The sequence below is a fragment of the Balaenoptera ricei genome, chromosome 8, assembly GCF_028023285.1.
Source record: "Balaenoptera ricei isolate mBalRic1 chromosome 8, mBalRic1.hap2, whole genome shotgun sequence".
NCBI classification, from domain to species: Eukaryota; Metazoa; Chordata; class Mammalia; order Artiodactyla; family Balaenopteridae; genus Balaenoptera; species Balaenoptera ricei.
In genome coordinates, this window is record NC_082646.1 from 82,461,794 (window position 1) to 82,485,638 (window position 23,845).

General features: G+C 36.3%; 1 protein-coding gene across 6 annotated transcripts in view; it reads left to right on the top strand.

Annotated features, from left to right (window-relative positions):
• The window catches only part of BBOX1 (gamma-butyrobetaine hydroxylase 1), an 81,509-nt gene that overhangs the window by 42,093 nt on the left and 15,571 nt on the right, over positions 1–23,845 (top strand). For all 6 annotated transcript variants that reach the window (XM_059929611.1, XM_059929612.1, XM_059929615.1 and 3 more), the window contains 2 exons: positions 14,407–14,512; positions 19,309–19,505. In XM_059929611.1, the coding sequence (XP_059785594.1) occupies positions 14,407–14,512; positions 19,309–19,505 (303 nt within the window). The remainder of the gene's footprint in view (positions 1–14,406; positions 14,513–19,308; positions 19,506–23,845) is intronic.

Below are 23,845 nucleotides of genomic sequence, written 5' to 3' on the forward strand. Positions count from 1 at the left end.
TCATTTCTCTAATAATTAGTGGTGTTCAGCAGCTTTTCATGTGCCTCTTGGCCATCTGTACGTCTTCTTTGGAGAAATGTTTATTTAGGCCTCTGTCCATTTTCTGCTTGGGTTGTTTGCTTTTTTGTTGTTGAATTGTATGAGCTATTTGTATATTTTGGAAATTAAGCCCTTGTCGGTCACATGATTTGCAAATATTATTTCCCATTCCATAGGTTGTCTTTTTGTTTCATTTATGGTTTCCTTTGCTGTGCAAAAGCTTGTAAGTTTGATTAGGTCCCATTTGTTTATTTTTGTTTTTATTTCTATTGCCTTGGAAGACTGACCTAAGAAAACATTGATATGATTTATATCAGAGAATATTTTGCCTATGATCTCTTCTAGGAGTTTTATGGTGTCATATCTTATGCCATTTTGAGTTTATTTTTGTGTATGGTGTGAGGGTGTATTGTAACTTCGTTGATTTACATGCTCCTGTCCAACTTTCCCAGCACCACTTGCCGAAGAGACTGTCTTTCTCCCATTTTATATTCTTCCCTCCTTTGTTGAAGATTATTTGACCGTAGGAGTGTGGGTTTATTTCGGGGCTCTCTGTTCTGTTCCATTGATCCATATGTATGTTTCTGTGCCATTACCACATTGTTTTGATTACTGTAGCTTTGTAGTATTGTCTGAGTGTGGGAGGGTTTTGCCTCCTGCTTTGTTATTTTTCCTTAGGATTGCTTTGGCAATTCTGGGTCTTTTATAGTTCCATATAAATTTTAGGATAATTTATTCTAGTTCTGTGAAAAATGTCATGGGTAATTTGATAGGGATCTCTCTTTCTTTTTTTTAACATCATTATTGGAGTATAACTGCTTTAAAATGGTGTGTTAGTTTCTGCTGTATAACAAAGTGAATCAGCTATACGTATACATATACCCCCATATCCCCTCCCACTTGCGTCTCCCTCCCACCCTCCCTATCCCACCCCTCTAGGTGGTCACAAAGCACCGAGCTAATCTCCCTCTGCTATGCTGCTTCTCCCCATTAACTATCTATTTCACATTTGGTAGTGTATATATGTCCATGTCACTCTCACTTTGTCCTAGCTTACCCTTCCCCCTCCCCGTGTCCTCAAGGCCATTCTGTACGTCTGCATCTTTAGTCTTGTCCTGCCCCTAGGTTCTTCAGAACCTTTTTTTTTTTTTAGATTCCATATATACATGTTAGCATACAGAATTTATTTTTCTCTTTCTGACTTACTTCACTCTGTATGACAGACTCTAGGTCCATCCACCTCACTACAAATAACTCAGCTTTGTTTCTATTTATGGCTGAGTAATATTCCATTGTATATAAGTGCCACATCTTCTTTATCCATTCATCTGTCGATGGACATGAAGGTTGTTTCCATGTCCTGGCTACTGTAAATAGTGCTGCAATGAACATTGTGGTACATGACTCTTTTTGAATTATGGTTTTCTCAGGGTATATGCCCAGTAATGGGATTGCTGGGTCGTATGGTAGTTCTATTTTTAGTTTTTCTAAGGAACATCCATACTGTTCTGCATAGTGGCTGTATCAGTTTACATTCCCACCAACAGTGCAGCAGGGTTCCCTTTTCTCCACACCCTCTCCAGCATTTATTGTTTGTAGACATTTTGAGGATGGCTATTCTGACTGGTGTGAGGTGATACCTCATTGTAGTTTTAATTTGCATTTCTCTAATGATTAGTGGTGTTGAGCATCCTTTCATGTGTTTGTTGGCAATCTGTATATCTTCTTGAGAGAAATGTTTATTTAGGTCTTCTGCCCATTTTAGGATTGGGTTGTTTTTTTGTTTGATATTGAGCTGCATGAACTGCTTGTATATTTTGGAGACTAATCCTTTGTCAGTTCCTTCGTTTGCAAATACTTTCTCCCATTCTGAGGGTTGTCTTTTGGTCTTGTTTATGGTTTCCTTTGCTGTGCAAAAGCTTTTAAGTTTCATTAGGTCCCATTTCTTTATTTTTGCTTTTATTTCCATTACTCTAGGAGGTGGGTCAAAAAGGATCTTGTGATTTATGTCATAGAGTGTTCTGCCTATGTTTCCCTCTAAGAGTTTGATAGTGTCTGGCCTTACATTTAGGTCTTTAATAAATTTTGAGTTTATTTTTCTGTATGGTGTTAAAGAGTGTTCTAATTTCATTCTTTTACATGTAGCTGTCCAATTTTTCCTGCACCACTTATTGAAGAGGAAGTCTTTTCTCCATTGTATACTTTTGCCTCCCTTGTCTAAGATAAGGTGACCATATGTGTGTGGGTTTATCTCTGGGCTTTCTATCCTGTTCCATTGATCTATACTTCTGTTTTTGTGCCAGTACTGTACTGTCTTGATTACTGTATCTTTGTAGTATAGTCTAAAGTCTGGGAGCCTGATTCCTCCAGCTCCATTTTTCTTTCTCAAAGTTGCTTTGGCTATTCAGGATCTTTTGTGTTTCCATACAAACTGTAAAATTTTTTGTGCTAGTTCTGTGAAAAATGTCATTGGTAGTTTGATAGGGATTGCATTGACTCTGTAGATTGCTTTGAGTAGTATAGTCATTTTCACATTGTTGATTCTTCCAATCCAAGAACATGGTATATCTCTCCATCTGTTTGTGTTGTCTTTGATTTTTTTCATCAGTGTCTTATAGTTTTCAGAGTACAGGTCTTTTACCTCCATAGGTAGGTTTATTCCTAGGAATTTTATTCTTTTTGTTGCAATGGTAAATAGGAGTGTTTCCTTAATTTCTCTTTCAGAATTTTCATCATTAGTGTTTAGGAATGCAAGAGAGTTCTGTGCATTAATTTTGTATCCTGCTACTTTATCAAATTCATTGAGTAGCTCTAGTAGTTTTCTGGTAGCATTTTTAGGATTCTCTATGTATAGTATTATGTCGTCTGCAAACAGTGACAGTTTTACTTGTTCTTTTCCAATTTGGATTCCTTTAATTTCTTTTCCTTCTCTGATTGCTGCGGCTAAAACTTCCAAACCTATATTGAATAATAATGGTGAGAGTGAGCAACCTTGTCTTGTTCCTGGTCTTAGTGGAAATGTTTTCAGTTTTTCAACATTAAGAACGATGTTGGCTGTGGGTTTGTCATATATGGTCTTTATTATGTTGAGGTAAGTTCCCCCTATGCCTACTTTCTGGAGGGTTTTTATCATAAATGGGTGTTGAATTTTGTCAAAACCTTTTCTGCATCGATTGAGATGATCATATGTTTTTTCTCCTTCAGTTTGTTAATATGGTTTATCACATTGATTGCTTTGTGTATATTGAAGAATTCTTGCATTCCTGGGATATACCCCATTTGATCATGCTGTATGATCCTTTTAATGGGCTGTTGGATTCTCTTTGCTAGTATTTTGTTGAGGATTTTAGCATCTATGTTCATCAGTGATATTGGTCTGTAGTTTTCTTTTTTTGTGACATATTTGTCTGGTTTTGGTATCAGGGTGATGGTGGCCTCGTAGAATGAGTTTTGGAGTGTTCCTCCCTCTGCTATATTTTGGAAGAGTTTGAGAAGGATAGGTGTTAGCTCTTCTCTAAATGTTTGATAGAATTCGCCTGTGCAGCCTCTGGTCCTGGGCTTTTGTTTGTTGGAAGATTTTTAATCACAGTTTCAATTTCACTGCTTGTGATTCGTCTGTTTATATTTTCTGTTTCTTCTGGGTTCAGTCTCAGTAGGTTGTGTTTTTCTGAGAATTTGTCCATTTCTTCTGTCCATTTTATTGGCATATCATTGCTTTTAGTAATCTCTCATGATTCTTTGTATTTCTGCAGTGTCAGTTGTTATTTCACCTTTATCATACCTAATTCTATTGATTTGAGTCTTCTCCCTTTTATTGTTGATAAGTCTGGTTAATGGTTTATCAATTTCATTTATCTTCTCAAAGAACTAGCTTTTAGTTTTATTGATCTTTAGTATGGTTTCCTTCATTTCTTTTTCATTTATTTCTGATCTGATCTTTATGATTTCTTTCCTTTTGCTACTTTGGATTTTTTCTGTTCTTCTTTCTCTAATTGCTTTAGGTGTAAGTTTAGGTTGTTTATTTGAGGTGTTTCTTCTTTCTTGAGGTAAGATTTTATTGCTTTAAACTTCCCTCTTAGACTGCTTTTGCAGCATCCCATTGGTTTTGTGTCATCGTGTTTTCATTGTCATTTGTTTCTACGTATTTCTTAATTTCCTCTTTGATTTCTTCAGTGATCTCTTGGTTATTTAGTAGCATATTGTTTAGCTTCCATGTGTGTAGTTTTTCCTGTAATTGATATCTAGTCTTATAGCGTTGTGATTGGAAAAGGCACTTGATATGATTTCAATTTTCTTAAGTTTACCAAGGCTTGATTTGTGACCCAAGATATGATCTATCCTGGAGAATGTTCCATGAGCACTTGAGAGGAAAGTGTATTCTGTTGTTTTGGGATGGAATGTCTTATAAATATCAATTAAGTGCATCTTGTTTAATGTGTCATTTAAAGCTTGTGTTTCCTTATTTATTTTCATTTTGGATGATCTGTCCATTGGTGAAAGTGGGGTGTTAAAGTCCCCTACTCTTATTGTGTTACTGTAGCTTTCCCCTTTTATGGCTGTTAACATTTGCCTTATGTAGTGAGGTGCTCCTATGTTGGGTGCATAAATATTTACAATTGTTATATCTTCTTCTTGGATTGATCCCTTGATCATTATGTAGTGTCCTTCTTTGTCTCTTGTAATAGTCTTTCTTTTCAGGTAGACTGCCTATTTCCTCTTCATTTGTTTGGTCTGGTGGCTTTTTACCTTGCTCCTTCATCTGCTGTGTGTTTCTCTGTCTTCTCATTTTGCTTAATTTACTGTGTTTGGGGTCTACTTTTTGCAGGTTGCAGGTTCGTAGTTCCCATTGTTTTTGGTGTCTGCCCTCAGTGGGTAAAGTTGGTTCAGTGGGTTGTGTAGGCTTCGTGGTGGAGGGGACTAGTGCCTGTGTTCTGGTGGATAAGGCTGGATCTTGTCTTTCTGGTGGGCAGGACCACGCCTGGTGGTGTGTTTTGTGGTGTCTGTGAACTTAGTATGATTTTAGGCAGCCTCTCTGCTAATGGGTGGGGTTGTGTTCCTGTCTTGCTAGTTGTTTGGCATGGGGTGTCCAGCACTGTAGCTTGCTGGTCGTTGATTGGAGCTGGGTCTTAGCATTGAGACAGAGATCTCTGGGAGAGCTCTTGCCAATTGATATTACATGGGGCTGGGAGGTCTCTGGTGGTCCAATGTCCTGGACTCTGCTCTCCCACCTCAGAGGCTCAGGCCTGACACCCGGCTGGAGCACCAAGACCCTCTCAGCCACAGGGCTCAGAACAAAAGGGAGGGAAAAAAAGAAAGAAAAAATAATAAATAAAGTTATTAAAATAAAAAAATAAAAAATATATAATTAAAATTTTAAAAATAAAAATGTAATTTTAAAAAAAGAAGAGAGCAACCAAACCAATAAACAAATCCACCAATGATAACAAGCGCTAAAAACTATACTAAAAGAAATGGACAGACATAACCTTAGGACAAATGGTAAAAGCAAACCTATACAGACAAAATCACACAAAGAAGCATATGGATACACATTCACAAAAAGAGAAAAAGGAAAAATATGTACATATATATATATATATAAAAAAAAGGAAGAGAGCAACCAAATCAATAAATAAATCTACCAATGATAATAAGCTCTAAATACTAAACTAAGATATACATAAAACCAGAAACAAATTAGATGCAGAAAGCAAACCCCAAGTCTACAGTTGCTCCCAAAGTCCACCGCCTCAATTTGGGGATGATTCGTTGTCTATTCAGGTATTCTACAGATGCAGGGAACCTCAAGTTTATTGTAGAGATTTAGTCCACTGCTTCTGAGGTTGTATGGAGAAATTTCCCTCTCTCTTCTTTGTTCTCACAGCTCTGGGAGTTCAGCTTTGGATTTGGCCCTGCCTCTGCATGTAGGTCGCCTCTGGCATCTGTTCTTTGCCCAGTCAGGAGGTGGTTAAAGGAACAGCTGATTTGGGGGCTCTGGCTTACTCAGGCCAGGGGGAGGGAGGGGTACAGAATGCAGGGCAAGCCTGTGGCAGCAGAGGCCAGCATGATGTTGCAATAGCCTGAGGCGCGCTGTGTGTTCTCCTGGGGAAGTTGTCCCTGGAAACTGCACAGTGGCGGGCTGCACAGCCTGCACAGGGTCCCAGGCGGGGAGGTGTGAATAGTGACCTGTGTTTGCACACAGGAGTCTTGATGGCTGCAGCAGCAACCTTAGCGTTTCATGCCCATCTCTGGTGTCCGCGCTGATAGCCGCAGCTCATGCCCATCCCTGGAGCTCGTTTAGGCAGTGCTCTGCCTTCTGTGGGCACTCAGGGAAGGAATGCCCTCTCCTCCTACACCCCAAAACAATGGTCTCTTGACTCTTAGGCAGTTCCAGATGTTTTCTCGGACTCCCTCCCAGCTAGCTGTGGTGCACGAGGCCCATTCAGGCTGTGTTCACACAGCCAACCCCAGTCCTTTCCCTGGGATCTGACCTCTGAAGCCCGAGCCTCAGCTCCCAGCCCCCACACACCCTGGCGGGTGAGCAGACAAGCTTCTCGGGCTGGTGAGTGCTGGTCGGCACCGATCCTCTGTGCAGGAATCTCTCTGCTTTGCCCTCTGCACCCCTGTTGCTGCGCTCTCTTCCATGGTTCTGAAGCTTCCCTCCCACCCACCCCCTGTCTCTGCCAGTGAAGGGGCTTCCTAGTGTGTGGAAACTTTTCCTCCTTCATAGCTCCCTCCCAGAGGTGTAGGTCCTGTCCCTATTCTTTTGTCTCTGTTTTTTCTTTTTTTCTTTTGTACCACCCAGGTACGTGGGGAGTTTCTTGCCTTTTGGGAAGTCTGAGGTCTTCTGCCAGCGTTCAATAGGTGTTCTGTAGGAGCTGTTCCACGTGTAGATGTATTTTTGGAGAGGAAGGTGATCACATCTTACTCCTCAGGCCATCTTGAAGGTCCCCTATCTCTTTCTCTCTTTTTTTTGACATTTAAATTTTCCTCCCTTTCATCCTCTAGTCATCCAAAGGCATTATTTGTTATGCTTATTTGATCTCGTATTTCTTCTAATTTAGTCTTCATTTTCTAATGATTTTTAATTTTTTTTCTTTTCTGAGTATATCATCCCATTTTTGAATTTCTGCTTCTTATATAAGTTATTCTTTCATATATTGTACCAAAGTCTTCTGGATTCATTAGAAGTAGCTATAAATAGAAAATAGAAGTTAGAAACAGAAAAAATATATTTTTCATCTTTTAGGGGCATATCCTTCTATATGTATTTTCTGTAGGTGTGCTATTTCACTATTTTTTTCCTTTTATAAATTAACTATGAGACTAAACCTTAATCATTTGTCTGTTGCTTATCTTTATATAAAATGTGTTTTCTTAACTATTAAAGGGAGATGTGATTCAGAAACCTTTTATAAGTTATGGTTTTAAGCTATATTTCAAAATTATGGACGATAATGTTCTAAGACCTCCCAGTCCTTCTCCTTTACTTTCATCTAGACCTTTTTCTTTTGTCCCTGTAATGCTCAATATAGGATCTTTTTCTCAGAAGGAAGCTTTATCATGGAAGGGAATTTGGTAAGTTTTTAGAGTTCATGGTGCCCAGACTATTCCAACTCCTTACCATAGACCTCTTGTATTCAGCTATAGTGGAATGTGAAAATCCCCTCCCAGATTTAATTACCATTCTCAAATTGCCCTACTGCACTTTCCAGTGAATATCTGTCAGTAATTTGGGAATTTTTCAGGTCCATCAGATATCTAGTTGCTTCCCTCTGCTTCCTCCTACACAGTTGCTTTGGAAGGCCCATCTCTATACTCACTCATTTTGGGGGTTCATGGAAATATCTTGTCACCTAATTTTGATTAGATATTGTCACTGAGTTTTGGGGTTTGTACTCAAGATGTCTTGCAGAGAGAATTCAGAGAGATTAAAAACTTTGTCACCACCAACATTCCAGAATCCTCCTTGTTTACTTCATATCTTTATGTTTTATGGAGCTGTCAGTTCCCTGCTGTAATGAGATTCCTTTTTGTAAGATTTTACAGGACTATAGGGAAGCAGAAATTTGAAGGGAAGCCAAGAATAGCCATTGAGCAAATCCTCCTTGCTCCAGCCCGGTTGACCATCTCTCACATCCTCTGATAGACCATATTCTTTCCCTCCACTGGGCCTTCTCACAGGCTATTTTTTTTCTGCCTGCAATGCCCTTTACCCTTCTAAATAAATCCTACTCAATCTTCAGGTCTCCACCTGACTGTCACTTCTTTACTCTCATAACACCTTGTACATTAGCTTTGGAAGATAAATCACACTAATCTGTCTTCCGCATAGACTGTAAATTCCATGAAGTGCAAGTACCATGTCTATTCTATTCACTCCTGCATCCTCAGTTCCTGGCCCGTTGTATGTGTCTAATAAATGATAATGGAAAAATAAATATCTGGATGTCTGATGAGTGACTGCATCTAGCAAGTCACATGTAGAAGCATCACAACTATAGTTAGAAATAATAAGCAATATGGTATTCCTTTAGATGGTTAACTATATAATTTTTTGGTTTATTTTAGCTAAGAGAGCGTTTTCCATGTTAAAACTTAAAACATAAAAATAAGATATGAACATTATGTTTTCAATACAATGGGATAAGTAATGATGTTCAAAAAAAGGCATTCTTTCTTATATCTGACAATAAGAGTTTGCAGCAAGTCAACATTAGAGGTTGTAGCTGCTAGGGAAAATAAATCCAAGTTGCAGGTTTAGAACATCTTTTCATATAAATAGTACTTCAAAAAAGAAAAAGATTACAAATAAATTCAGCATGATTTTCCAAGTGTGAGCCACTAACCAAAAGAGTATAAAATCTATCACCTAGGGTATAAAGAAAAAATCTAGTGAAAACAAAATTTCAGCATTCCATAAATACTGAAGGATTCAAATTTGTCACAAAACACTATTAATATCATGAAATACTATGGTATCTATGACTGGCCATCTAGATTAGGGTGAATATAGTAAATTAGCATTCAAACCAATTCCATGATATACAGTGCTACCTTAACATCATGATTTTAATGTACAGAAGCTTTTGACAAAACTCTTGAATAGATGAGGAAAAATAGGGAAAGTTCTAATTAAATGTTGAGAATGACATGAATAGCTCAGTGAAAATACTTAGGCTTGTTTAATAACATCTTTGGCAAAAGCAGTATTATTTGTACAGCGACAATTACCTGCCCCAGTACAATTCCAAGCAAGTCTACACCATCAGATTTAGATGCTATACTGAGCCTGTTTCTTCAGCTTTAGAACAATCTGGTCCTGCACCTCTGTTTCATGACAGCTCCTGATAATCTGCTTGAGTTGTTTCCTTTCTTAGAACAACCTAAGAATATGTCACTAATAAGAGGTGCACGTAAGTACACCCTAATATCACTAAGGCCCCACAAGTGGGCTTTTTAAAAATGCTTTCTACACAGGCCTATGGATCATGCTTGCATTTATTTCTGCTGTGTTTTATTGGAGATTTGGATTTGAGACGGATAAGTGAAAGCTTAGAGTCATAGACAATCAGCGGCAGCCTTCCTGGCATGACTCATTTCTATAAGAAGGTAGAAAGGTAAATCAAATGACATTTCTAGGATTTTTCCAGACTTATGCTATAACTATTAAGAGAATGTTTTATGATTGGAACTGGCAAACTCCTTTCCTGGGATTTATCATTATGTGTGAGCATAGACTTCTAGGCTATACATCCCATACCGTGCCTAAGACACTTGAGGGCTATAAAATGTTTACCATCCCCTGCCAGTTAGCTCAGAGGGCTGGAGAACTGCTTTGAAGAAGCCAAGTCACAAGCCCCATCCTGTAGAAGCCAGTTAGTGTCAAAAATAGATCTGTTCCCTGCCAAAAGCTTGCACCTTGAATCTCAGCCAGCTCTTGGCCACAGCAAAACTCAGTTCATTTACCCTTGATCATAGGAGGAACCAGGAAAGAGAATGTAGATGGATCAAAGCACAACCATCATCACTCTTGGACAGAAAATCTAAATAAAGTCATTTCCTCCTGACAGTGTCAGCAGCATCATCTTCTTAGAAGACACTATATATTCTATAATTTGATGAAATTACTCTTTTTGTATCCTTAAATCCCTTCCTATATGTAGATTATTCTTAGAATGCTGATGTTGACAATAGTCTGAATCTGTATTATATATGGACCATGGAGTGACATGAACTTCATAGAGAACATGTATCTCTTGGCTATAGTCACAACAATATAATGGATTGCCTGACTCATACTTGAGTTGCAGCAGGCTATACATACCCTTTTCTCCTTTCACTAGGTCTCTTTCCAGTTCATGGCCACATATGGATGGCTCTTTAATTTTAATGAAAGATATAACAGGCTTTCCACCCTAAATTTAAATGAGATAAAAAACAAAAACAAAACAGAGCAAAATAGCTAGTTTCATTCTCAGTCCCAGAGAATGGAGAAGAAGCCCAACCTTTTCATTTCAGATTCCTCTGCCTCAAATACATCTCTCAGACATTCACATTTCTCCTTCCCTTATTTAATTCAGGTTTCTATGAAAAATTTCAGCTCTTTCTAGAGTACTTCCCAAAGCATCATTTCCACCATGATGTTCTCCTGGCCCCAAACCTTATCTTCTTGCCTTGCTTTATTTTCTTTATAGCACTTATCTCTATCTGATATTACTTGTTTGTCCTTTTTGTTCCCTACTAGATTACTAATGCTAAAACAATACCTGGAATAGAATAGGTTTTTTCAATATATATTTATTGAAAATGACTTAATATGAACATACATTAACAAATAGACATTATAACAGCAATAAAATTGCATTCATGTATAGTGACATCTTTTCAAATCAGCTTTGGTTTATTTTGAGACACAGCTTCCTTCCAATTACCCATTGTTTCAATCTTCCAAGGAAAAGCCTTACAAAATCTGAATAATGCGTGCTTCTCTTACCACAGAGTTGCAAGTAATCTCTAGTTATTTTTTTAATTAACTTTTTATAACGTTTAAGTCAAGCTATTTTTTGGTAATAGAGGTAAAATTCACATAACATAAAATTAACCATTTTAACATGTGCATTTCTCTGTCATTTAGTACATTGGCAATGTTGTGAAACCATTACCTCTATTTAATTTTAATCCATTTTCATCAATGATGTTACTTTTTTAAAAAACTTATTAATCATCTTGGAGTGGTAGAAAACTAACCCATTACATAACAAAATGGTAAATAAAGAAAAGAATCAAGCATTTATCTCATCATCCCTATTTAAGCTATTATATGGGGTAAACAAATAGTAGATGAGGGAAAATGAATCTTTTTAAAAGTATTCCAACTGATAAATAAAAAAGAAATTATTAATTTGGTATTTCACTATTTGGAATCCCCAGTGAATTAGTGGGTCAAGCCATTGAGCACGAGCAACAAATATCACAAAAAGAAAGACATCTAGATATTCTGTGCCTTGTAATAAAAGAACACAATCACATCTATAGTTTTGTCAAAGAGAGAAGAGAGAGTCTGCCCAAGCCTCTGCATTTAGCTGCCAATTTTCCACAAACACAGAGGACAGGGAACATGTTGAACTACACCATGAGTTTACAATCTACAAAGTCCAGACTGTGCGGAACTCTATAGAGCAAATTCACTAACTTCTTCAAATAATAAATTGTAAGAAGAATAGGCTGGAAGAGAAACATATAGATTAAGAGACTTAAAAGACATAACAATTGTTTTTAATGGGCAAGATTAAACATAGTGTCTTAGGATACACGTTCAGGGAATAAAAATGTAAAGAAATGCAAAGAAATGATAAATATAGAAGTCATGGTCATGGTTATTCTAGAGAAGAGAGAAAGGATGGTGACTGGGACAGGGCATATATTTGAGCTTAAAGTTCTGTTTCTTGATCTGAATGAAGTTACAAGAGTGTAATTAAAAATTCATTAAGTTCTCCCTAAGATCAGGAATAAGACAGAATGCTGGTTTTTACCACTTATATTCAACATTGTACTAAAAGTTTCGACAAGAGCAATTAGGCAAAAAATAGAAATAAAAGCATCCAAATGATAAAGGAAGAAGTAAATCTATCTCTCTTCCCAGATGGCATGATCCTGTATGTAAAAAACCCAAAAGAATGCACAAAAAAGTTACTGGAGCTAATAAATGAATGCAGCAAAGTTGGAGGATACAAGATCCATGCAGAAAAGTCAGTTGTATTATGTATATCAGCAATGAACAGTCTGAAAAGGAAATTAAGAAAACAATTCCATTTACAATAGAATCTAGAAGAATAAAATACCTATGAATAAATTTAACCAAGGAGGTGAAAGACTTGTAAAATGAAAACTACAAAATGTTGCTGAATGAAATTAAAGATCTAATAAATGGAAGGACATCCCATATTCATGAATTGTAAGACATAATATAGTTAAAGATATCAATACTAACCAAAGTGAGCTGCAGAGTCAATGCAGTCCTTGCCAAAATTCCAATGGCCTTTTTGCATAAATGGAAAATCCAATCCTCAAATTGATAGGAAATTGCAAGGGGTTCTGAATAGCCAAAGCAATATTGAAAGAACAAAGTTGGAGGACTTACCCTTCCTGATTTTAAAACTTACTACAAATCAACAGTAATCAAAATATTGTGGTACTGGGATAAGGATAGACATATAGACTAATGGAATATAAGTGAAAGTGCATAAATAAACCCATACATCTATAGCTGATTGATTTTTAACAAGGGTGCTGAAACCATTCAATGGGGAAAGAATACTCTCTTCAACAAATGGTACTAGGACAACTGTATACCCACATGCAAAAGAATGAACTGGGACCTCTTACTCACACCACTTATAAAAAAATAACTCCAAGTGGATCAATTATAGAGCTAAAACCATTAAATTCTTAAGAGAAAACATAGGGGTAAATATTCATGACCTTGAATTAGGCAGTGGATTCATACATATAACACCAAAAACAGCAACAAATATAAATTAATAGGACTTCATCAAAATTAAAAACTTTTGAACATCAAAGGACATTCCAAGAAAATGAAAAGACAACCTACAGAAGAGGCAAAAATATTTGCAAATCATGTATCTAAGGATGTAGTATCTCAGATATATAAAGAACTCTTACAACTTAACAAAAAAAAAAAGACAATTTTAAAATGGGAAAAATACTTGAATACATTTCTTTAAAGTAGATATACAAATGCCCAACAAGCACATGAAAAGTTGCTCAACATCTTTAGTCATTAGGATATCACGAATCAAACCCGCAATCTACCACTTCACACCCACTAAGATGGCTATAAATAATTTTAAAAAACCAAACAACAGAAAACAAGTGTAGTGAGGATGTGGAGAAATTGGAACCCTCACACATTGCTGGTGAGAATGTAAAATGGCTGTTGTGGCAAACAATTTGGTGGTTCCTCAAAAAGTTAAAGATATAATTATGACATAATCCCATAATTCCACTCCTAAGTATTAACCCCCCCCAAAAATTTGAGAACATTTATTCAAATAAATGCATGTTCTTGAACATGTTCACATGTTCAAACCAGCAATATTCACAATAACCAAAGAGTAGAACAGCGCAAATGTCCATCAAATGATGAATGGATAGACACATTGTGGTATATCCATACAATAGGACATTACTCAACCATAAAAGAGAATGAAGTACTGATACATGCTACAACATGGATGAATCTCAAAAATATTATGTTAAGTCAAAGAAGCCAGACACAAGAAGTCACATATTGTATGATTCTATTTACATTAAATAGCCAAAAGAGGTAAATCCATAGAGAGAGAAAGCAGATTGTTGTTTGCCAGAGACTGGGAAGAGGACAGAATGGGAAGAAACTGCTTAATGGGTAAGAGGTTTTAGTTTGGAGTGATGGAAGTATTTTGAAACTACATAGAAAGAGGTGTTGGTTACCAACATTGTAAATGTTCTAAATGCTTCTGAAGTGTTCACTTTAAAGTGGTTCATTTTATGTTCTGTAAGTTTTGCCTCAATAAATCATTTTTTCAAATGCTTTAAGCTATTAAGAAACATAACCTACACCCATATACACCTCTTTATAAATTCTGCACTCTTTTTTGGAGAGGAGAAGAGAAATGAGGAGATGCTGATTCTGAAATGGTTACTTTGGACAAAGAAAGGTCAGACTCTTTACCTGACTCATAGTCATTATGGTAATTATTTCCTAAAATGAAGTTTCCATTTGCCCCTTGTCTCAAGTTCATTCTAACACATTTCCTCTGGCTTAGTGACAGCCTGTTTAAACACGTTTCTTGTATTTTACAGACACACTTGGCAAGTGCAAGACAAAATCGACGCAAACAATGTGGCTTACACAACTGGGAAGCTAAGCTTTCACACTGATTATCCAGCCCTCCATCATCCACCTGGGGTAAGGTGAGCCTCAACATATTTTCCACAAGGCAGGCCAAGGACTAATATCCTCCTGCATTTTGAGCCTAGAAGATTATATGTTTCACTAGCTAATTTGTCTTATGTAGATCTTTCTCCAAACACAATCCAAACTCAGAAAATCTCTGTACTTAAATCCTGAATAGCCTCATAGTCCCAAGGAATAGAAGATTTTCATGTTTTGTTTTGGTTTTTTTTTACATTTCTTCATTTCTCCCTGGAAATAACTATTGGCATTTGTTGCTTTGCCAAGACATTTTACCACAGTGGTATATCTTGAGGTCTTTTTGCACATTTACCATTCCCAAGAGAGTTAAAAGAGAAAATAAAACCAGGGAACACAATGTAGAGTTTTCCCCACAAAGTCACATGGCCACCATTCATATCAGTTAGCTATTGCTGCAAAAAAAAACAAAAAACAAAAAAAAAAAACAAAAAAAAACCCACTCCATAACCTCACAGCGTAAAAGAACAGCCATTTACTTAGCTCATGTTTTTACAATCTGGGCTATGTTCAGCTGGGTAGCTCTGCGGCTGCTGAGTCTGCTAGGGACTTGTTGACCTAGGTGGTAGCTGAGATGACTTGCCCCTGCTCCGTCTGATCTGTCATCCTCTCCCCTCAATCAGCAGAATGTCATCTCTGCCATGTTTTATTGGTCAAAGCAGGTCGTAAGTTTAGCCCAGATTCAAGGGGTGAGGAAGTAGAGGCCACCTTTTATGGGAGAAGCTGCAAAGATGTACTACAAAGGGATATGAATACAAGAAGCAGAATAACCCTGGCTGGTTGTGGAAATCATCTACTCTCCCAGCTATCAGATACTTCATTGAGGAGGGGGATGTTCACCATGGAACCACAAATCCTCCAGATTTTCTGGAAGCCTCCTCTTCCACTACATTGTTACAAAATTACCATTTTACTAAACCAGCTACATTTTTACAAAAGCATCATTTTGTTAAACCAAGAAATAAATGGTCAGGAAACTACCTTTGAAAAGATATTTTGTTCCTATTTTTAGAGCTAAATGGGACTAAATGAAATAGCCACACAGAAATTTATATCTTCAAAGGTAAATGAAAGTGGAAATTTGGGGCAGTTCTCTAGCTAATGAAGGTGAAATGGGGGAAAATCAAAATTCCTGTGTTTTTCATCATATTGACTGGACACATTTTCCCTGTGCCTTTGTTACCCATTGTCCTCATCAGTATTAACTAAGCTAGTCTAGTATTTGACTTCACATGTTTTAAATTATTTTGTTGATTGTAAAACACCACATGATTTCTCTGAACTAAATGACGACAGTGAAATGACCCTCAATAGTCACCTTTTTGGGTAGGGATTGAGGGGAAGTCACACAATGTGATTTGTTTTAAATGTGGCCCAGAAATTTTCTAAAACCCTGAGGGTTAAAAGCCAAACTAATCAGCTCAGTTCATCTGCCAAAGGGGTTGGAGAAGTTAAATGGAATAAAGTTTTTAAAATTAGACTAGAAAACTAGGTTCTATTTAAATTTTTAAATTATCTGCTTTTTATGAGTTTATGTTTGTTTCTGGGTTAAAATTGAAAGCCTATGGAAAAGTGATTAAATGACTTCATAAATGTCCCTGAAGTATAAGGCTTGACATTTTCATAGCATTTTATATTATTTTTTTCTGCATTTTAAATTCTTTCAAAGCATTTTTACTTATATTGCCTTATTTGATGCCTCTTAGAATTCCTTTAAGGTAGACAGGAGCCATCATGTCTTTTTATGTTAAATGACGAAATGGCACCCAACATGGTTAAATACTTTCACAGGGTGACATCTGATTAATAGGGAACTTGAACTTGAAACCAGGCCTCCATCATGTTTTTTCACCACACCATAGGGATCTTGAGTTGGACTTTCTAATTACCATAATTTCTATAAAATATTGATTATTTATAGACATTGTCATATATTACAAACTCTTGAAATACAGGAATTGAATCTTATACTTCCATAAATTTCAAGACTTAACCCAGCACCTTGAATGTAATAGAGACTTAATAAGTATGCCAAAAAGAGGTTGAAAAATGCCACAAAATTGTACCAATCTCTACCAGCAAGTGAAATATCCAAATCTAAGTGATCTGATAGGAGATTTTTAAATAAAAAATGATTCCTGAAATGTCTAGATTCTGGTAAAATAATGAATAAAATGTAGCCACCTGCTTGTGCTATTGTTTAAATTTCCATTTTGAATTACTCAGGGGTTGAACCAAAGTTTGAGCTCTTTTATAACAAATAAAATAAATCAATGCTCTTTTCAGTACAGATGAAATGATCTGGATAATGAGTTACCTGTTGAGAGTTCAGTTTGATCAATTTCAATCACGTGGGGGAGGATAAGGAGACATCTTTAATGAAACACAGATGTTGCTCCTTCACTGTCTTTGTCTGGGCCAAAAGTCACATGCTGCCATAAAGTAACATTTAAAAAGAAAATATTTTTGGTTCTGAATGACTTACATGACATCAAATTGGGTTTTATACACATCAGGCCTATATTTACCTTTTGAATTCACGATGAAAGTATTGTCTGGCTCCATCATCTTTTTTCTTTCATAAGATGGCATTAAAATGTAAATGTACAAAAGAAGATTATTAGTTGGCCTTGCCACATGTAAAAGACATCAGCTGACCTTTTTTTTTTTAAGGTTTGTATTTGAAATATTCTGTGACTTCATTATGGCAGAGTATAAAAGGATTTAAAGAGCACTCAGATTCTCCCAAAGACAAAGTTATGCTATTGCTTTGCCTTCTTGGAGTTTGGAAGACTTGAGTTTGATATTTCCATTTCATCTTCTTTTTAATCATGCTGTTTCACCCCTCATTGCCCTGGCGATGAGATAATTCTCTACAATGACTTGGTCAGCTTATGCACATATTTTTTCAAGCTTAAAAAAATAGCATCAATTTAAGGACGAACCATTATTCATTTAGATAAGTTATCTCCTAATAGCAGAAAATAAGGTATTATCAACCTGTAATGGAAGTTTAAGTTTACAAAACACATAAACACACACACCACACAATACCAAATTAGTAAGAGTACGATAAAGGGACTTCTCCTATTACAGGAAAGGAACTTGCTATATGAGGACTTTGAAGCAAATAGGCTGAGATTTGAACATTAGCTTTGCCATGTATTAGCAGAGTTCTTACCAGCTGGCCAGTGTTTACACCTGACTCTCAGTTTCTTCATCTATATAATGGAGATGAAATTATCGAATTCTAAGGACTGTTGTGAGGAATCAATAAATATGCATTATAACATCATAATTTAAGATCAAGTATGTATAAAATTTTAAATATTGAGAAATTTTGTGTGGATTTGGGAGGAGGCAGAATTTGTGTTCTAGATCTGCACTATCCAATATAGTAGTCACTAGTCACCTATGATTGTTTACATTGTAATTTAATCTAATTAAGTCACACTAACCACATTTCAAGTGCACAGTAGTTGTATAGGACTAGCGACTACTATATTGGGCAGCACAGAAGAACATTTCCATCATCACAGAAAGTTCTAATGGACAGCACTGCCCTAGCCATCTACGGAGATAACCAAGCCAAATAGATATTTTCCCCACTTATACTGATATCCCACTAGTCTGAGTATTTGATCATATTTGCCTCTTCCTTTCTACAAGAACTGTCAGACACTGGCTTTTATTTTTATTTTATTCAGTAAAGAGGAAGTTTTAGTTTATAGTGTTAGTTTCTTTAAGCGGAATAGTGTTAGTTTCTTTAAGCAGAAAAATTACTATCTAAATTTAGGTATTAAAATTTTAGGTATTCAAAATCACCCACCCATGCTGACTTACCAAAAAGAATCATATAACCGAGGAAAACAAACCAACTCCATTCAAAAGAATATTGTTAAAATATTACTACATTTAGTTTTTCAAAATGAAATAATGTTAAACATTTTTCCCTAACTCTTAGTAAAAGTAACTAACACTTACTCCTTTTGGTTTCTCATTCCCAGTGTATCTTAGGCTTATTCATCCTCATAGCCACATCCTTCCTCATTCCCTTATCATTACGCTTGAACTACTGCATTAGATTCTCAAGTAGTTACTCTCTCACTAGTTCCCCCCCTTAAAAAATGTATCTCTTGTCAACACCACTAGACTAATAATTTCCAACTCAGTCCTGACTATGTTACTTCCATATTCAAAAGACTTTAACGATTCCCCTCTGTGCATAAGAAAGTCCAATATCTTTCATCTGACATTCCAGACTCTCCCTGATGAAATCCTAAATTACCTTTCCAGCTGGATCTACTGTTCCCAGCTGTGACCCTCTACTGCAGCCAAACTTTTTGAGACCCAGTGAAGTATGCATTTTTGCATACCCATCAACTCTGCCACCTGATTAGCTCTGGTCATTCTATTCTATGTATCCAAAATTTTATCCATCCTCCTTTGCCCATATTAAATCCTACCCCCTCTGTAAAGTCAACACAGAGTGCTCACTCATAAGATCACTGCTCTTATGATCTGTGCCTTTTGTTTACTAATGAACATTATATGCCTGTGCCCTTGTCTTCAACTGTAACAATGTTTGAACTATAAATTATTGATTACAAGCAACTTTTTCTCCCTAACCTCTTTCTCTGTTGTCACCAAAGAGACAGATATAAAAGGTTTGCTGATTTTAATTCAATTACTTTTATGAATCTTTCCCTAAAACTGTCAAAAATGTTAAGTGCATACCATTTTAAAACATAGTCCTCTGTTTCTTTTCATAGGTTCAGCTTCTGCACTGCATAAAGCAAACAGTCACTGGGGGTGATTCAGAAATTGTAGATGGATTTAACGTATGCCAAAAGCTCAAGGAAAAAAATCCTTGGGCATTCCAGATTCTGTCCTCTACCTTTGTGGACTTTACAGACATTGGAGTGGATTACTGCGATTTCTCTGTACAATCCAAACACAAAATTATAGAGTAAGTACTGTTTCTAAATTTGTCAGAGCAGTAAAACTGTTGACAGCAAAGGCTTCATTAACCTAAAGCTTAAACAACAGAAAAATTCAGTTAACTCCCAAGCTTTAGTTTTTATTAATTGTTTAATCCAATTCTTGAATGAAAGAGGAAAAAAGAACCCTTTCACCATTAAAAAAATTCTTTATCAAATTCCCTGTTCTTAATCAATATAAAAAAGTAACTAAGACTTCATGTACACTTCATTTTTAAAATATAAGTTCTACAGAGTTATAATCAGTGTGATTGTATGCTAATCGGGACCCTTTCAGAAGTGAAAAAATATAACTCAAATTAGGTAGGTCCAGGAGTTTAAAAATATCATCTGATATTGATCTCTTTTTTTCCTTCACCTCTTAGCCAACATATTCTCTGTGTTGGCTTCATTTTCAAAGATAATCAATAGAAGCTCCAAGTTTTCATTGTTATTAGAGCTGGTAATCACAGCACACAGAAAACACTTATTTCCCAATAGCTAACACAAAGATGTAGATTCGCTGCTCAACATGTGTTCAAGTCTATACTGGAAGCAATCACCACGGCTAGGAAGTCAGAGAATTCTGACTGGCTGTCCCTGGATCACATGTTCATCTCTGGAGTAAGGTCAGCCTCACCTGAACCACAAGGGCTGAGAATTAAACAGTGACATCTCCCCAGACTGATGCCAAAAACTCATATGTTCCCTACACAGAATGTTTTGTGTTCTTTTTTCATTTAACATTATTTCACAGTAATTTTTCAAGTATCTACAAAGGCCACACATTTATTCTCTTATATGAGAATTATCCTACATTGTGTTTCTAGGACATGTTTTATTTAATCCAACCTCAGTTAATGAATGCTGGGGTGTTTCCAATTTTATAACTGAGTTTGTATTCTTCTTTTAGGAGAAATAGCCAAATAATATGAAAATAGACTCATTTAATAAATAATCAAATCCTCAGTATACTAACTCAGCTTTCTTATATACACATATGATCTTCATTTATTCATTCAACAAATATTTACTGAGGCCAGTCACTCTTCTTGGTGCTTGGGATACATCAGTGGACAAAACAAAGATTCCTGCATTCATGTAGCTTACTTTCTAATAGGGGAGGGGAGAATTAGGAATTTTAAAATATATGAGTAAATTGCAATGAATGTTAAAACATTTTAAGTGCTTAAGAAAAGAGGAAAAGTAAGGCAGGATAGGGGAATATGTAGAGCCAAAGACTTAGAGAGGATGAAATTTGTATCATTAAATAGTGTGTCAAGGATAAGCTTTACTGAGTAGGCGATATTTGAGCAAAAACTTAAAGGAGTGAGGAAGTTTGTCCAGAAGATGAACAGCTAGAGCAAAGTTCCTAGGATAACCCTAAGAAGATGCTCGGTGTGTTCAAGGGACAGCAATGAGGCCAATGGGGGGATAGTATTACAAAAGGAGGCCAGGTGGGGGTAAGTTTATATAGAGCCTTACTAGTCATTGTAATAACATTAGCTTTAATTCTTAGTGAAATAAGGACTTGCTGGAAGATTTTGATCAAAAGAGAGCCATCTATATTTATATAAAGTCATTTACATTTTAAGTGGATCACCATGACTGCTGTGCTGAATATAGTGTATAAGAGCAAGGGCACGAGCAGGAAGACCAGGTTGGAAGCTCCTACAGGACCAGAGGTCAGAGATGAGGGTAACTTGAACATGAGTGGTCCAGGTGGCGATAGCAGCAGTATGGAGAAGGGTCTACTTGGGGATATATTTTGCATATTGAAACAGCATATTTTCATGACAGATTGAATGACGGTGTGAGAGAAAGACAGATGTCAAAAATAAATCCTAGTTCAGAATAACATACCCTGAGAGGTAGGTCATTGGGGTGGGAAAAAGATAAAATAGCTCCTGGGATTCCCAGTTTTAACAGGACAGCTTTCACTGTTTAAAAGTTAACTTAGAGGGCAGACAGCAGAAACAAGAAGAACTACAATCCTGCAGCCTGTGAAACAAAAACCACATTCAAAGAAAGATAGACCAAATGAAAAGGCAGACGATTATGTACCAGATGAAGGAACAAGCTAAAACCCCAGAAAAACAACTAAAGTAAGTGGAGATAGGGGAACTTCCAGAAGAAGAATTCAGAATAATGATAGTGAAGATGATCCAGGACCTCAGAAAAAGAATGGAGGCAAAGATCGAGAAGATGCAAGAAATGTTTAACAAAGACCTACAAGAATTAAAGAAGAAACACCTAGAAAAATTAAAGAACAAACAAACAGAGATGAACAATAAAATAACTGCAATGAAAAATACACTAGAAGGAATCAATAGCAGAATAACTGAGGCAGAACAACATATAAGTGACCTGGAAGACAGAAATATGCAATCCACTGTTGCAAAACAGAAAAAAAAAAAAAAATGAAAAGAAATGAAGACAACATAAGGGATCTCTGGGACAACATTAAACACACCAACATTCACATTATAGGGGTTCCAGAAGGAGAACAGAGAGAGAAAGGACCTGAGAGAATATTTAAAGAGATTGTAGTCAATAACTTCCCTAACATGGGAAAGGAAATAGCTACCCAAGTTCAGGAAGCACAGAGTCCCAGGCAGGAAAACCCAAGGAGAAACACACTGAGACTCATAGTAAACAAATTGACGAAAATTAAAGACAAAGAAAAATTATTAAATGCAAAAAGGGAAAAATGACAAATAACATACAAGGGAACTCCCATAAGATTAACAGCTGATTTTTCAGCAGAAACTCTACAAGCCAGAAGGGAGTGGCATGATATATTTAAAGTGATGAAAGGAAAGAACGTACAACCAAGATTACTCTATCCAGCAAGGAACTCATTCAGATTCGATGGAGAAATCAAAAGCTTTACAGACAAGCAAAAGCTAAGAGAATTCAGCAGCATCAAAGCAGCTCTACAACAAATGCTAAAGGAACTTTTCTAAGTGGGAAATACAAGAGGAGAAAAGGACCTACAAAAACAAAAATGAAACAATTAAGAAAAGGGTAATAGGAACAGAGATATCAATAATTACCTTAAATGTGAATACATTAAATGCTCCAACCAAAAGACACAGGCTAGCTGAAAGGACACAAAAACAAGACACATATACATGCTGTCTACAAGAGACCCACTTCAGACCTAGGGACACATACACACTGAAAGTGAGGGGGTGGAAAAAGATATTCAATGCACAGAAATACAAAGCATCATAAGAGACTACTAAAAGAAACTCTATGCCAATAAAATGGACAACCTGGAAGAACTTGACAAATTCTTAGAAAGGTATAACCTTACAATACTGAACCAGGAAGAAAGAGAAAATAGGAAGAGACCAATCACAAGTAATGAAATTGAAACTGTGATTAAAAATCTTCCAACAAACAAAAGCCCCGGACCAGATAGCTTCACAGGAGAATTCTATCACACATTTAGAGAAGAGCCAACACCCATCCTCCTCAAACTCTTCCAAAAAATTGCAGAGGAAGGAACACTCCCAAACTCATTCTATGAGGCCATAATCACCCTGATACCAAAACCAAACAAAGATACTACAAAAAAAGAAAATTACAGACCAATATCACTCATAAATATACATGCAAAAATCCTCAACAAAATACTAGCAAACAGAATCGAACAACACATTAAAAGAATCATACACCATGACCAAGTGGAATTTAAACCACAGATGCAAGGATTCTTCAATATACACAAATCAATCAATGTGATACGCCATATTAACAACTTGAAGAATAAAAACCATATGATCATCTCAATAGATGCAATAAAAGCTTTTGACAAAATTCAACACCCATTTATGATAAAAACTCTCCAGAAAGTGGGCAAACAGTGGGAACCTGCCTCAACATAATAAAGGCCATATATGACAAACCCACAGCAAACATCATTCTCAATTATGAAAAACTGAAAGCATTTCTCTAGATCAGGAACAAAACAAGGATGTCCACTCTTGCCACTATTATTCAACATAGTTTTGGAAGTCCTAGCCATGGCAATCAGAGAAGAAAAAGAAAAAAAAGGAATACAAATTGGAAAAGAAGAAGTAAAACTGTCACTGTTTGCAGGTGACATGATACTATACATCGATAATCCTAAAGATGCCACCAGAAAACCACTACAGCTAATCAATGAATTTGGTAAATTTGCAGGATACAAAATTAATGCACAGAAATCTCTTGCAATCCTATACACTAACAACGAAAGATCAGAGGGAGAAATTAAGGAAACAATCCCATTCACCATTGCAAAAAGAGAATAAAATACCTAGGAATAAACCTACCTATTAAG